This window comes from Penicillium macrosclerotiorum (genome assembly GCF_028827735.1).
Source record: "Penicillium macrosclerotiorum strain IBT 26536 chromosome Unknown utg000001l_segment0_segment0, whole genome shotgun sequence".
Classification (NCBI taxonomy): Eukaryota; Fungi; Ascomycota; class Eurotiomycetes; order Eurotiales; family Aspergillaceae; genus Penicillium; species Penicillium macrosclerotiorum.
In genome coordinates this window covers 1,384,970-1,396,938 of record NW_026643081.1, presented here as the reverse complement: position 1 = coordinate 1,396,938, position 11,969 = coordinate 1,384,970, and the positions used below count along the sequence as shown (strand labels likewise).

Sequence of the window (11,969 nt, the reverse complement as noted above, 5' to 3'; positions counted from 1 at the left end):
TCCACACGATATCTTAAGATTGAGGAATGCCTTTGCATGTCTTTGGAGTCATCATCCAACGAGGGGAGAGGTGCAGTGAAAAAAAGAGAACAAATCGTCCTTACCTTTTATTACAATTATGGGTTGACGAAGCCAGCGAGGTCGGAAAACATCATGCGGCCTCTGACCCCAAAGGGATAGCTTGACCTGAGCTGCTTGAGCAGCTCAAGGTCGATGATAAAGAGAGAAAGAGAGGCAGAAGACAGCTCCAAGCTGCTGAGGTCCAAAGATCACAAGCTTGAGAAAATCAGGGAAAAAAAATTTCGGCGCGCGGAATTTAAATGGACCTCCTAACTACGGGGGCCGTGATGTGCCTAAGACGCTGTTTGACTGGACTACAAACATATTTGGCCCGGCCGCGGCCCACTAAATAGTAGTGGACCTGCTAGTAGTAGGATAGTAGGTTCTGGACGAGGTAGCCCTAGGGCTCCATATTTTTTTCTTGGTTTATTTTTTATTTGCTATGGCCTGATGGTTAGCAGACCAAAATCCAAGCTATAGGACATGATATCAATCTTTGAATTAATCCTTTCTTCCATAATTGAAGTCTTAGTAAACACAAGAGGTGTTCAACATCATAGACCTCAACGTGATTCAGATATAATCTGCCTTGATGAAACAAGTCCGATTCGCGCAAAAAAAAACATTAAATCTTTGCTTCCGGCTGCAATACCTTCACAACTTCTGCTGCAGCTCTGTATCCAGCAGTGATTGCACCTTCAAGATAGCCTTTCCATTCATAAGCAGTTTCACCACCAGCAAAGTGTAAGTTTAAGAAAGGCTTTCGAAGCTCTTCTCCATACTGGGAAAGCATAGTCGGCCCCATTACAGATGTCGGTGCTCCCCAAATGTATTCCTCCTTATTCCACTCCACGATGTTGATTTCCAAAACATTATAAGCATGATCCGCCAGTTCTGTCCCGACCAATTCAGCCAAGTGGTTGATGACCGCTGCTTCCTGCTGAAGGGAAGGAAGCTGGTTCCACTGATTAGCGATATCTCCAGCAATAAAGAATGCGAGAGAGTATTGGGCATCGTCCAGATCAGAAGTATCCCAAGAAAAACAGATCGGACCCTTGAGGCTTATGAACTTTCCATTAAGACCCGCATTTCGCCACCATGGCTCTCGATATGAAGCGACAACTTTGGCATAATAACCTGGTTTTGTGTCCGAAACGAGTGCGATCTTCTTCACAGGAAGAGGAGGCGAAAAGCGAATATCAGAATAAGTATTCGTAGGATTGGCCAGAATCACTTTGCGAGCCTTGAAAGAAATTCCAGTAGAGGTGTTGACTTGACAATCCTCTCCATGCTGCAATATTGTATCGACCGGAGTGTTCAAAAGAATAGAGCCCGGTTGCAAAGCACGTCCAAGGGAACATGCAATCTCAGAAGTACCCTTTTTTACTTTCAATGACTGTGCGCCCATCTCTCCTTCGGTCACAAGACTGAGAAAGCCCATGCCAGACTTGACGTAGTCTAAGAAGTAATGAGCTCCGACCACATCTGAGCCACGTCCCAGGATCGCGCTGCAGAAATGGCTGGCAATGCTTTGAACATAATCTCCGGTGCAACCTAGATGTGATACCCATTCAGCAAGGGTGATGTCCTCTTCCGGAGCAAAGTCGCTCCATTTGCGTATATCCAGAGTCTCGGGGCGCTCCATCAGAGCCCCTACCAACAGTGCTTCTTGTTCGCGATCTTCTTCAGTCAGCCCCTTTAGATAGAATCAGCAAATGAGATCTCACTAGCAGAGAAAGGGAAATTCACATTGCCCATACTGCCCTGTAGACTTCTGATAATTGTGCCATCAGGTCGCTGAAACACTTCATCGCCATCAGTATACTGCTCCGCCAATTCTAACCCGAATTTCTGGGTTAGTGCAAAAACTTCTGGCTGAGTAAATTTGTTGATCCAAGTGGCACCCAGTTCAACAACACCCGGGCCTGAGTTGAGTTGCTGGCTCCGGCTTCGGCCACCAATGCGAGACTTTGCTTCTAGAACAACTGCATCTAGACCAGCTTCTTTACATTGATAGGCAGCAGCCAAACCAGAGAACCCACCTCCCACCACGACAACATCGACTTTTACTGGAGGTACAGGTGAATGAAGGTCCTGGGTGTCCTCCCAAGGCCAAGAGGCTCCCGCAACCAAGGCAATTGCCTCAATCTCGAACATGGCCTCGGGAGAGGAAAGCTTAGAGACGGGTACCGTTGTAACCAGAAGGTGGCGCCTTGTGCCATGCTTATCTATGAGGAGCTGCAAGATTGGACTCAGAAGATCGTCAGCTTGTTCCGTGGCCCAATCCACGGGATAAAACGTCAGCTTCACGATATCCTTTGCAGAAGCCCCGCCAGCCTTAAGCGTACTGGCGAGAGTATCCACTGCTTGCTGGACCTGATCATCAGATGTGGTTGGCCAAGTGCCCTCCTTACGCTGTGCAGTCTGACGCGATGTCACAACCACATGTTGCTCACCACAGGAAGAGATAGTGCTAGAATGCCAGCCTGGATTTGCGGCGCTTAGACTATTCACAAAAGTGATGGATGGTTTATTTTCACGAGGAGCCATGACTATCGAGTATGTTGAATACCGGTTTGATTTCTCATATTTGATAGACCCGGAGCACTATGTCTTTGTTTATATAGATCATTCTTGGTCCAAAATGCCGGGGACCCTTGAACCCGAATCAATCTCAAAGAAGTATAAAGAAGCGGCTGTAGATAAGAACCCACTCTCTGCCTTATCTCTTTCCGCGAGAAGGCGCGTGCCACCTGATGTGGCACACAACAGCCGCGGGGAAGCGGAAGTATGACTGATTATGATTTGTCGATTTGAGTTGGGCTTTATAGCGGAAACGCGGTAAAATGCGGAGGCACGAGGCGAGGACAGGCCGAGGGATTATTATAGTGATGACATGTGGAGCCGAGGCGTCTGGTCAATGACATGCATGATCTGCTTATTGTCTAGACCAGATAAACTATATGTGCGTTGATTGAATCGATGATCCATGCTATATTACACCGTAGTCGAACCCGTGCTTGTTCATTATCAAACCGAGTCCATAGGGCCCAATCGCCGCTTCGTCGCGATCTTCCCATAGCAGCTCTAGTAGTCGACCTCCTTGGACAGAATTCCTCATCATGTAGTGATTATGAGTGAGAATAGATTTCAGAAGTTCTTTTTGCTCCTCGTTCACCATACATGATCCGATTATCATGAGGGGCCACATCAAAATGCAGGAATAGTTCGAGGGAAAGATTTGGGGGAGATATGAGATTGCCACGTCGATGAGTGTTTGTATATGACCAATTCTTTCCATATCACCTTTTGTGAAGAAAGATAAAGCAGTTTCCAAGAAAATTAACAAAGCGTGCCGGCATACTTCTAAGGCTGCTCTCCGTTGAGACAGCCAGTCGGAATTGGCGGATTCCACCACCGGAGGATTCCAATTGACGACGCTGTTCTTCAATCTCTTGTAAATACTGAATCTTTCAGAGTTAGGAAGCTCGCTGGGGGGAGGTAGTGAGTCTTGCTGAGCAGCAAATAGTGATACCAAAGATAGTAGTTCGAATAAACCATGGCCTCCACCAAACATGACCCCAAAGGCCCCGAAGTGTTTCAAGTCATCGATCGATTGGAGGAAAGAATCGTGAACGAGAGTTCGATTCTGGTTCATGCCGAATGGAGTGACACTATTGCAAAGAACAAGATATGAATAGACTTCCATGATGAACCCATATAGCCTTCGCTCAGAATCGGTTCTAATTTCTTGCTGTTTGCTTCGCAGTGCTAGCACAAGATGTCGACTGGCTCGAAGATGAGTGAAAAGGGATCCGCTTATATTGCCTGAGAGGACCTATAGGTCAAGGATGGTCAGCAGAATGTGGATGGGACATGGGATGAGTCGCATTCATGTACCTCATAGTGACACATAATCACCAAGGCTAGGACTACTCGAAGCAGGGCATGTGGGTCACTCAACAAGACCTCATTGTCTGAGATTTGACGAAGAGTCCGTAATACCAAGCAGTAATGGCGATAGGTTGCCTGCTGAACGGCGATGTTCTCATCCGATCTGAATGATAGATGGGCTCCACTTAATGCCAGAACACTATGCATTAGAAGATCGTCGTTATAGGCAAGAGGCATAACCCAGAAAATGAAGGGCGCGTCATGTGCTGGGGCAGTGGATAACAGAGGAGCGGTATTCTCCAGATAATGTGCAAGTAAGGCTTGCGAGACAGGCAGAAGCATGCCGGCTCGTTTTGGACTCAGAAATGCATTGATTCCAGAGGACCAAGCGACGGTCCATTCATTATCCTCGTTGCCCGAATCCTCCGTAGTCTCTACTAAAGAGGGAGAGCTGAAGAGACTTGTGTGAGTGGAAGATGCAGATGGTGTCACTGTAATATCATCCCAGCTTGATGCTTGCCCTTCAACAGAGCTATCCTGGCCAATTTTCTGGTCATCTAGACCGAATATTCGCACTATGTGGGGTGGCCATGAGCAGTTCAGGTCGTTCCGCGTACACGCCTGGCATTGGGGCTTGGTTTCGTCACACTTCTTTTTCCGCTGCCGGCATGTCAGACAGCCCGTCCTGGTGCGGGGAAAGACCTGGTTCCGTTTCCGGGCTCTAGCAAGTGCTCGATCCTCCTGCGAGGAGGAAGACGACGGCATATCGAGTGAACTGGATGGAGGGCGGCATTCCAGACATGCTTGAAAGAAATGAGAGAGTGGAAGTGGCGGTTGTTGGGGAAGGGAGAAGAGGAAGTTGTGGATCAGGCTCCAGTTACTCCGTGACTTTCTTTGTTCAACAAAAACGAGGTTCACCTAGATCTATAGCCACCATCCATATCGCCACTAGAGCACAAAAAAGAAATCTATTTCAAAGCGACTCGTAATCAAAACTTGACAGGGCATCGCGCAATTGTGAGCAAATGCTGTGTAGCATCATCGGCCTCGCGTTTGCATCGTGGCTGGAATCGTGGCATTGTAAGACAAGAATGGGGGCGAACGGAAGTTGATAGATCCCTGCCGACCGACATGAGAACAGAAGGGAGAGCCTAGTATTCCGAATTATACCTCAAATCCAGATCAAAAATCATCACTAAATTAGTGAATGCATGTACAAGACGGGAATTATCAATATACTATCCAGACGAGCTGTAGGGCGACCGGTAAGTTGTGCGGGACCCGCGCTGAATGAGAATCCCTTATGATCTTCGGTACTTTTGTACTTTGGATACCCCGTAGCCGGATGGGGATCATAGAATTCCTCGGTCGGTTTTACATCTAATTAACAAGTTATGGCTGTCTAATTATCCCTGTGACCCTCGAGCTGATGAAAAGAATGTCCGGACGCAATATTGTAAACTTCCTGTTTATCGTTGATACTTTTAACTAAAGACTTATGTGATAAGGGTCCGAGGAGGTCGCTTCAGGCTTTGAACCGTACATATAGTACTAAAAGTGCACGTATACAGACCCCGTAGACCCCAACATGCTTCCTTTAGTTACGGAAGGAGAACCATGACTGTCTGTAATGCATCACGTACAGCCTTGGGCCTACTCCGTTGATTGACTCTTCAAGAGACAGGTAGTCCCGGAAAAGGCGAACCTATTAGAAATCCAAGGAAGTAGAAAAGCACTGTAGAATATATACAAAACTTTCGTGCATATGGGTCTTCCTGAGAATTATCTGGAGTGAGAGAACAAACCTAGCAGAATTTAGGATGTTCACATCATCTATACGTCACCGTTGGAGAGAACCCGAGGAACGGACGCCTCCCATCGATTTGGTGTCTTTTCCAACGAGAGAAAATCTTCTCTAATCATGAATTTGACTTACAAGTTAGTTCTTTAAGACGCCCGCCTGCCACATTGGTGTCTTAGTATTGATCAATTGCCATGGCGACCCGATTCAAGTTAAACACCGGAGCAGAAATTCCTGCCATTGGCTTTGGAACCTGGCAAGACGCAGAGGAACAGGAAGCCGCGGTGATTGAAGCCATAAAAGCTGGCTATCGCCACATTGATACAGCAAGGGTGTGAGTAAATAATCATGAACTTTTTGCTCTGCCAGACTGATATCATTACCCTAGGTATGGCACAGAGAAAGCTGTTGGCGAGGCTATTAAGAAGAGCAGTGTCCCTCGGAAAGATCTTTTCATCACGACAAAACTCTGGAGTAACAAACATCACCCGGATGACGTAGAAACAGCGTTGCAACAGTCTCTCGATGACCTGGGACTGGAGTATGTGGATCTTTATTTGATGCACTGGCCAGTAGCGTGGAAACGCGGAGAAAATCTCTTTCCGAAGCAGGGTGGTAACTTTGTCATGGAAGATATTGATATTGTTGACGTATGAAAATAGTTTCTCATGCTGGTTTTTCTTTTGAGAGTCGAACTGACAATGTGATATCTAGACATACAAGGCAATGGAGCAACTGCTAAATACTGGCAAGGCCAAAGCAATCGGTGTCTCCAACTTCTCGAAAGCGGAGATGGAACGATTGGTTAAAGAGGCTTCTGTTGTTCCTGCTGTTCATCAGATGGAGTGTCACCCCTGGTTACAGCAACTTGAATTCACTGCCTGGCACAGGGAAAAGGGAATCCATGTTACCCACTATTCGCCATTCGGCAACCAAAATGCAGCCTACAGCGAGAAAGGTGGCATTGGAAAGCTGCTCGAAGAGCCAGTGTTGGCTGAAATTGGCGATCAATACGATAAAAGTGCTCCACAGGTGGCTCTTGGTTAGTCAACTCTGTCAATAGTGGATCGAAGACGCTAACTGACTGAATTGATATAGCCTGGGGAGTTACTCAAGGGCATTCTGTCCTCCCGAAATCTAAAACACCATCTCGAATCAAGTCAAACCTAGAAGGAGATTTTAAATTGAGTCCGAAGGACATGGAAATGATCCAAACCATTAATAAAAAGATTCGTTTTAACGATAGTAGCGGGGAATTTGGAAGAGACTTTTTTAACGACTTGGAAGGAAAATGACTGATTAAGCTATGCATTTGGCTATTATTCTATCACAGAACAAATTGGAATTCATCCTTTAGGTCTCATTTCGCCTCTAGACTTGATGCATAATCCGAAGGCACAGGAACTGTAACAGTTTGATAAAAAGGCAGTTAGTAGCAAAATTGTCTATCAATCGTATCCAAAACGACTCCAGGAAAATCAAAGTATCTGATAATTATTAGTCCAGACCTAATTGATAGCGATGAAGTCCGATCTCCTGCGCATTGATGCTCGATCGCAGCAACCGGGATTGCAGGGAAGTGACAAGGAACCATGACGTCATAAAACGGAGACACAGGGGCGCGAGGAACGGAATTCTGAGACTTAATTATCATTTCATTTCTTGTATTGAAATAAAAACGTTTCTAATGGCTTCGGCAATACACGGGTTTGCCTTGGTTACTCCAGCGTCTCGCGGTATAGGCTTTGCCTTCGCCCAACAGCTTTTGGCGCAAACCCACCTCCCTGTTGTGGCGACGGCGCGGAACGAATGTGACGAAGTTCGACAAAAGCTTCTTTCTGGCGAAGGGCTACCGCCTGATTCTGAAGGGAGGCTGGATGTTCTGAAAGTGGACGTCAAAGGTACTTTGTAGATGTTTATATGAGGGAGGAGGTTTTAGGTTCTTACTGATCAAAATTTTAGATGAACCCAGTATATCATCAATGGCTGACACAATTCGCAAGAAATATCCCAACACACCCCTTCGTCTGGCATTGACAATCCCTGGTGTCTTGCATGTTGAGAAATCACCTTCTCAAATCGACGCTGCTACTGCATTGGATAGCTTTCAAGTGAATGCCATCGGACCTCTATTGCTGATGAAACATTTATATCAATTTCTACCCAACAAATCTGCACCTCCATTTCCACCATCGGATTTATCTTTGTCAAGGGGTAAAATTGGTTTGAATTTGCCTTCCCATGCTATCTATGCCCTGATGGCTGCTCGTGTGGGATCAGTCTCCGACAACGCTTCGGGTGGGTGGTACTCGTACCGAGCCAGTAAAGCATCGGTATATCAGATCGCCAAGACATTCGACCTGTACCTACGTGGGAGATGTGCGGAGAGAGCACTCGCTGTTGCAATGCATCCGGGTACGGTTCACACAGAATTCACGAAGGAATTTTGGAAGGGACGAGAGATGCTTGAGCCTTTGGATGCGGCTGATCTCCTCTTGCGATTCCTTGCTCAGCTGCCACCGAGCTTTGAAAGTGGGAGGGGCAAATGTTGGGATTGGCAAGGCAAGGAGGTGATTCCTTGAATCTCATGCAGCGATGGACCAAGAGAAAGACAGAATTATTTCCCGTTAGATTGGATTTGATTATTTGACTTAAGATTTAATAATGATGACCTTTCGAAGCTTTTCTAATATAAAGGATCAATCTTGCTACATTCATGATTGCCTTCTTTGTTCCTGATGTCTTGAAAGAAGATCAAATACTTTCATTGCTTCATATTACTTCATGTAGTCGTATAAAAAGTAATTGCATCATAAAGTTCATAGTCCCCCCTGCCAACTACTTATAGTTTAATCCAGCGGCCCATCCAGGTCTCCACAACAGACTTGGCTTCATCAACGAGACCCAGATCTAGCAGAAGTTGAGTTGTTCCACGCACAGCTGAGTCCAGTGCGGAGAAAATCCATGCGTGGGTATAGCTAGTATGCTCACCGATGAAAATGGTCTTAAACTCAGTCTGATAGTATGCCGGAAGGTACAGCTCCTGCTGTCCGACAAGCGGATCTGCCCAAGCACCGGCCTGGTGCCTGTCAAACTCCCAGCACTGACGGTCGTATATTCCAGTGAACTGCTCGGCCGCAATATCACCGTGCACCTCGACCATTGTGCGTTGGATCAACGAGACATGCTCTTCGTCAGTAAGAGCTGCAGCAGAGCGGGCTTGGGTGCCGGAGATGTAAGAGGCGAGAATCACGCCGGGGCCAGTGCCATTCATGTTGTAGGACGGGTAGCAAACGCTGCCAACGCCTGATACGTCGACAGAGCCGCATCCACCAAAAATCGGGTTTTCCATGTGCTCCCAGAAACGAGTCTTATAAAGAAGTGCCATCTTACATGCTGGGTCATAATTGAGTGTTGAGATGGCCCTGCTAAGGAGAGAAGAATACCGGGGAAGGTCCCAGAGCCGGACTTTGCTGAATGGAGCGGCGACCACTGCGTAATCGAATTCTGCAGTTTCGGGTTTCATCTTCAGCGGATCATCGCGCCAAGCAACGGCGACTTTGCCAGTTGTCTCATTATAAATGATTCCTTGCACCGTACGATTGAAGGTCACTTTATCAGCCACATGGGGGTAAAAGGCACGCGGGAGAGATTCCAAGCCTTTGTCGATAGTACGCCATTCGGTTGCAGCGAAGTAGACATCGTCATAGAAGTCTCCCCAGATAGGCGTATCGGTTGTCCCAGCAACATAGTCTGAGACATTGGCACTGTAACCCAGGGCATAACGCAGATATCCGGCCTCGGACCAGTGGAACATGCCGTCCTCTACGGCCTTTTTATGCGCTTTATACATGTTAGTGGCGATCTTTCGAATCGTCTTACGCTCATCAAGCTTCGTATATTTATCGAAGGCAGCTTCAGCGGCGTCAACTGCGGAGACGCTCGGAGGTGGAGCAGTATAGACAAGGGATGAATTCGCGGCAACCTCTGCGGCCGTAGGGATGCGCCCGTCTGGCAGACGATCACCACCAGAATCTGCAGGGAGGTTGGGACCGCTTTGGATCCAGGGAATGAAGTTGACTTGAAGCTCGGGTCTGTCGACGTTCATTCCATTGAGGACACCAGCAAGTTGAAAGACCATCCGATGATCTTGGATTTCGAGGGTCTCATTGGTGTCGCTGTAGGTGATGCTAACGGGAAAGCGCATGGGGCCCATTTCTTGATACTGATATTGATCTGGGCGTGTGTTGTTCAAGTATTTCGTGCGGATACGACCACCAATACGCTGAGAGGACTCGAAAATGTGCCAATTCGTAATGCCAACAGACTCGAGCAGCAAACTCGTCATAAGCCCTGACATCCCTCCACCGAGGATAGCAACCGAGGTGTCCTTGGCTTTGGAAACAAAGGCAGCGGTGTGATTCTTGGACTTCATGTATGCCACGCCATCAAACCAAGGTCCCATAGTATCTGCAACGTCGGCGATACTCTCTCGTTTGACAAGCGGTGTTGCTATCTCAATGGGTGCCGAACGGCCCAGAAGTGTCGAGCCCGAGAATGCATGGAGGCAGTATGCATGGGGGGCATCTTCCGGAATAACCCAGACAAACCGTGATGGCTGTGCTTCCCGTTTCACATAAACACTTCCAAGCTCGTGGTGACCATGAACCGGGTGTCGAATGTTGCATTCGCCATAGACAAGTTGCAATTGGCCCTGAAATTCGTCGTCCAGAAACTCGACATGAATATTGTGCAGGGAGTCAGCTGTGACATCACCAAGTTCGTTGAATCTGAGCACATCAGCACCTCGCTGCACAGGGTCAGCTAGGCTGAATCCTGATAAGCTTATTCCGAGGAGAAGATGACGTAGGCAGGCCTTCATAGCTGCTTGAGCAAGTGCTCTTGCTGAGAATGAGAATTTATCGGCTGATGGAAATTATCTGCTGGCAGGACATTATGGGCATTTTATATACCACTTTCAACCCAATAATTATATTGCCGTGATATAACTGATATCGGGTATCTTGAATTCTAACTAACTAAGTCAATGTTGCATTCCTTGTTACATTGCTGCGCCATCCAAACTGTGTCACCTTGGAAGCGATAGGAGAGGAGCTTTAGCTAGTATACGTATCTTCCTACTGATAGAAGTAATCGCAACGGCGGTTATTGCCGACTCCTAGGAGAACTATCACATACAATAGAGATACAATGTATTCAATTCATGCATAGCATGATACAGCGCGGGAGGAAATTGTCTCAAATGGGCAGACCGGAGTTTTGAGCTTGTTTCTTTGAAACTTCAATGTAATGAGACAGAGACTTCTATAATTGGCTGAAAACTAAGACGAAACCTGATCATACAAGTCTTGATTGTGTTACGAGTAATGATTTTGCCTAAAATGGAGAGAAAAAGCGAGTTATTGAAAACTAAGATATGTCTGATACCATACTCTTCAAGCTTTCAGATACTGTCATAACGTGTTTTCAGGTACCAGCAAAAGTGGTGCATAGTTTTATAGTTCAATTTGCTTCCGAGACTTATCAGCAGAGGTTTCGATAGCATTACTCTTATCATTCGGGTAGAAAGTTCAAAGGATGATCTTTACAGCTGTAATAGTTGCTCACGCAGTTTGTCGTAAGTGCCGAGCCATATCTACAAGAGAAAGACCTCCTATTGTCAAATCCATCGCATGGCCATTACGTAAATCCGAATCAGGACGCTAAGCAACTATCGCAATCGCAGTGGCCGGCCGAAGCTAGAAGCCTAACAGAACATAGGATTTGACCACGCGGCCGAAGAGCTTGTTATCGCGGATAGGAACAACTAGTTTATCTTATCAACGGCGAGTCAGGAGGGGTTTGCCCAAGCACTATCGAAGGGCTCGGATCTTACAGCAGTTCCGGGGTGACAGATGGGTGGGTCTCCGGGGAATTGGAGTGGAAGCTCGGAGTACGGAGTAGACGTAGTCAACGGAGTCGTAGCCACCTTCCTAAAGGATTCAATAGATAGGAGATTCCGCTTATCAGCGACATCACCAGCAATGATTCAGTCAAGACTTGGCAACAATCGCAACGCGGCTCGGCTATGGGGTCTTGGCATCGCTGCTTATCGCGTCCTCGGGGTTTGGCGATCTTTTAAGTGCCGCGGTACTTCTTTTTGCGGGGGCTTTCGCGTGGAGATTCTGCGTCCGATGTATGGAGCATTTTGAAA

At 47.0% G+C, this 11,969-nt stretch overlaps 5 protein-coding genes across 5 annotated transcripts; 2 read left to right on the top strand and 3 right to left on the bottom strand.

The window, feature by feature from the left end:
• Window positions 1–685: 685 nt before the first annotated feature.
• On the bottom strand, window positions 686–2,610 carry N7462_000467 (uncharacterized protein; the record flags this gene model as incomplete). The annotated part of the gene is made up of 2 exons (XM_057072193.1): window positions 686–1,756; window positions 1,810–2,610. The coding sequence occupies 2 exons, from the start codon at window positions 2,608–2,610 to the stop codon at window positions 686–688; spliced, it is 1,872 nt and encodes a 623-aa protein (XP_056938723.1).
• Window positions 2,611–3,052: 442 nt separating this feature from the next.
• On the bottom strand, window positions 3,053–4,719 carry N7462_000466 (Zn(II)2Cys6 transcription factor; the record flags this gene model as incomplete). The annotated part of the gene is made up of 2 exons (XM_057072192.1): window positions 3,053–3,898; window positions 3,961–4,719. 2 exons carry the CDS (start codon window positions 4,717–4,719, stop codon window positions 3,053–3,055), a joined length of 1,605 nt encoding a protein of 534 aa, XP_056938722.1.
• A 1,230-nt stretch (window positions 4,720–5,949) lies between these two features.
• N7462_000465 (aldo/keto reductase) lies at window positions 5,950–7,050 on the top strand (the record flags this gene model as incomplete). Its single annotated transcript, XM_057072191.1, has 4 exons — window positions 5,950–6,089; window positions 6,144–6,405; window positions 6,470–6,797; window positions 6,854–7,050. The coding sequence occupies 4 exons, from the start codon at window positions 5,950–5,952 to the stop codon at window positions 7,048–7,050; spliced, it is 927 nt and encodes a 308-aa protein (XP_056938721.1).
• A 392-nt stretch (window positions 7,051–7,442) lies between these two features.
• Window positions 7,443–8,337, top strand: N7462_000464 (uncharacterized protein; the record flags this gene model as incomplete). Its single annotated transcript, XM_057072190.1, has 2 exons — window positions 7,443–7,656; window positions 7,718–8,337. The coding sequence occupies 2 exons, from the start codon at window positions 7,443–7,445 to the stop codon at window positions 8,335–8,337; spliced, it is 834 nt and encodes a 277-aa protein (XP_056938720.1).
• A 260-nt stretch (window positions 8,338–8,597) lies between these two features.
• N7462_000463 (flavin monoamine oxidase family protein) lies at window positions 8,598–10,637 on the bottom strand (the record flags this gene model as incomplete). The annotated part of the gene is made up of 1 exon (XM_057072189.1): window positions 8,598–10,637. One exon carries the CDS (start codon window positions 10,635–10,637, stop codon window positions 8,598–8,600), a length of 2,040 nt encoding a protein of 679 aa, XP_056938719.1.
• Window positions 10,638–11,969: the final 1,332 nt, after the last annotated feature.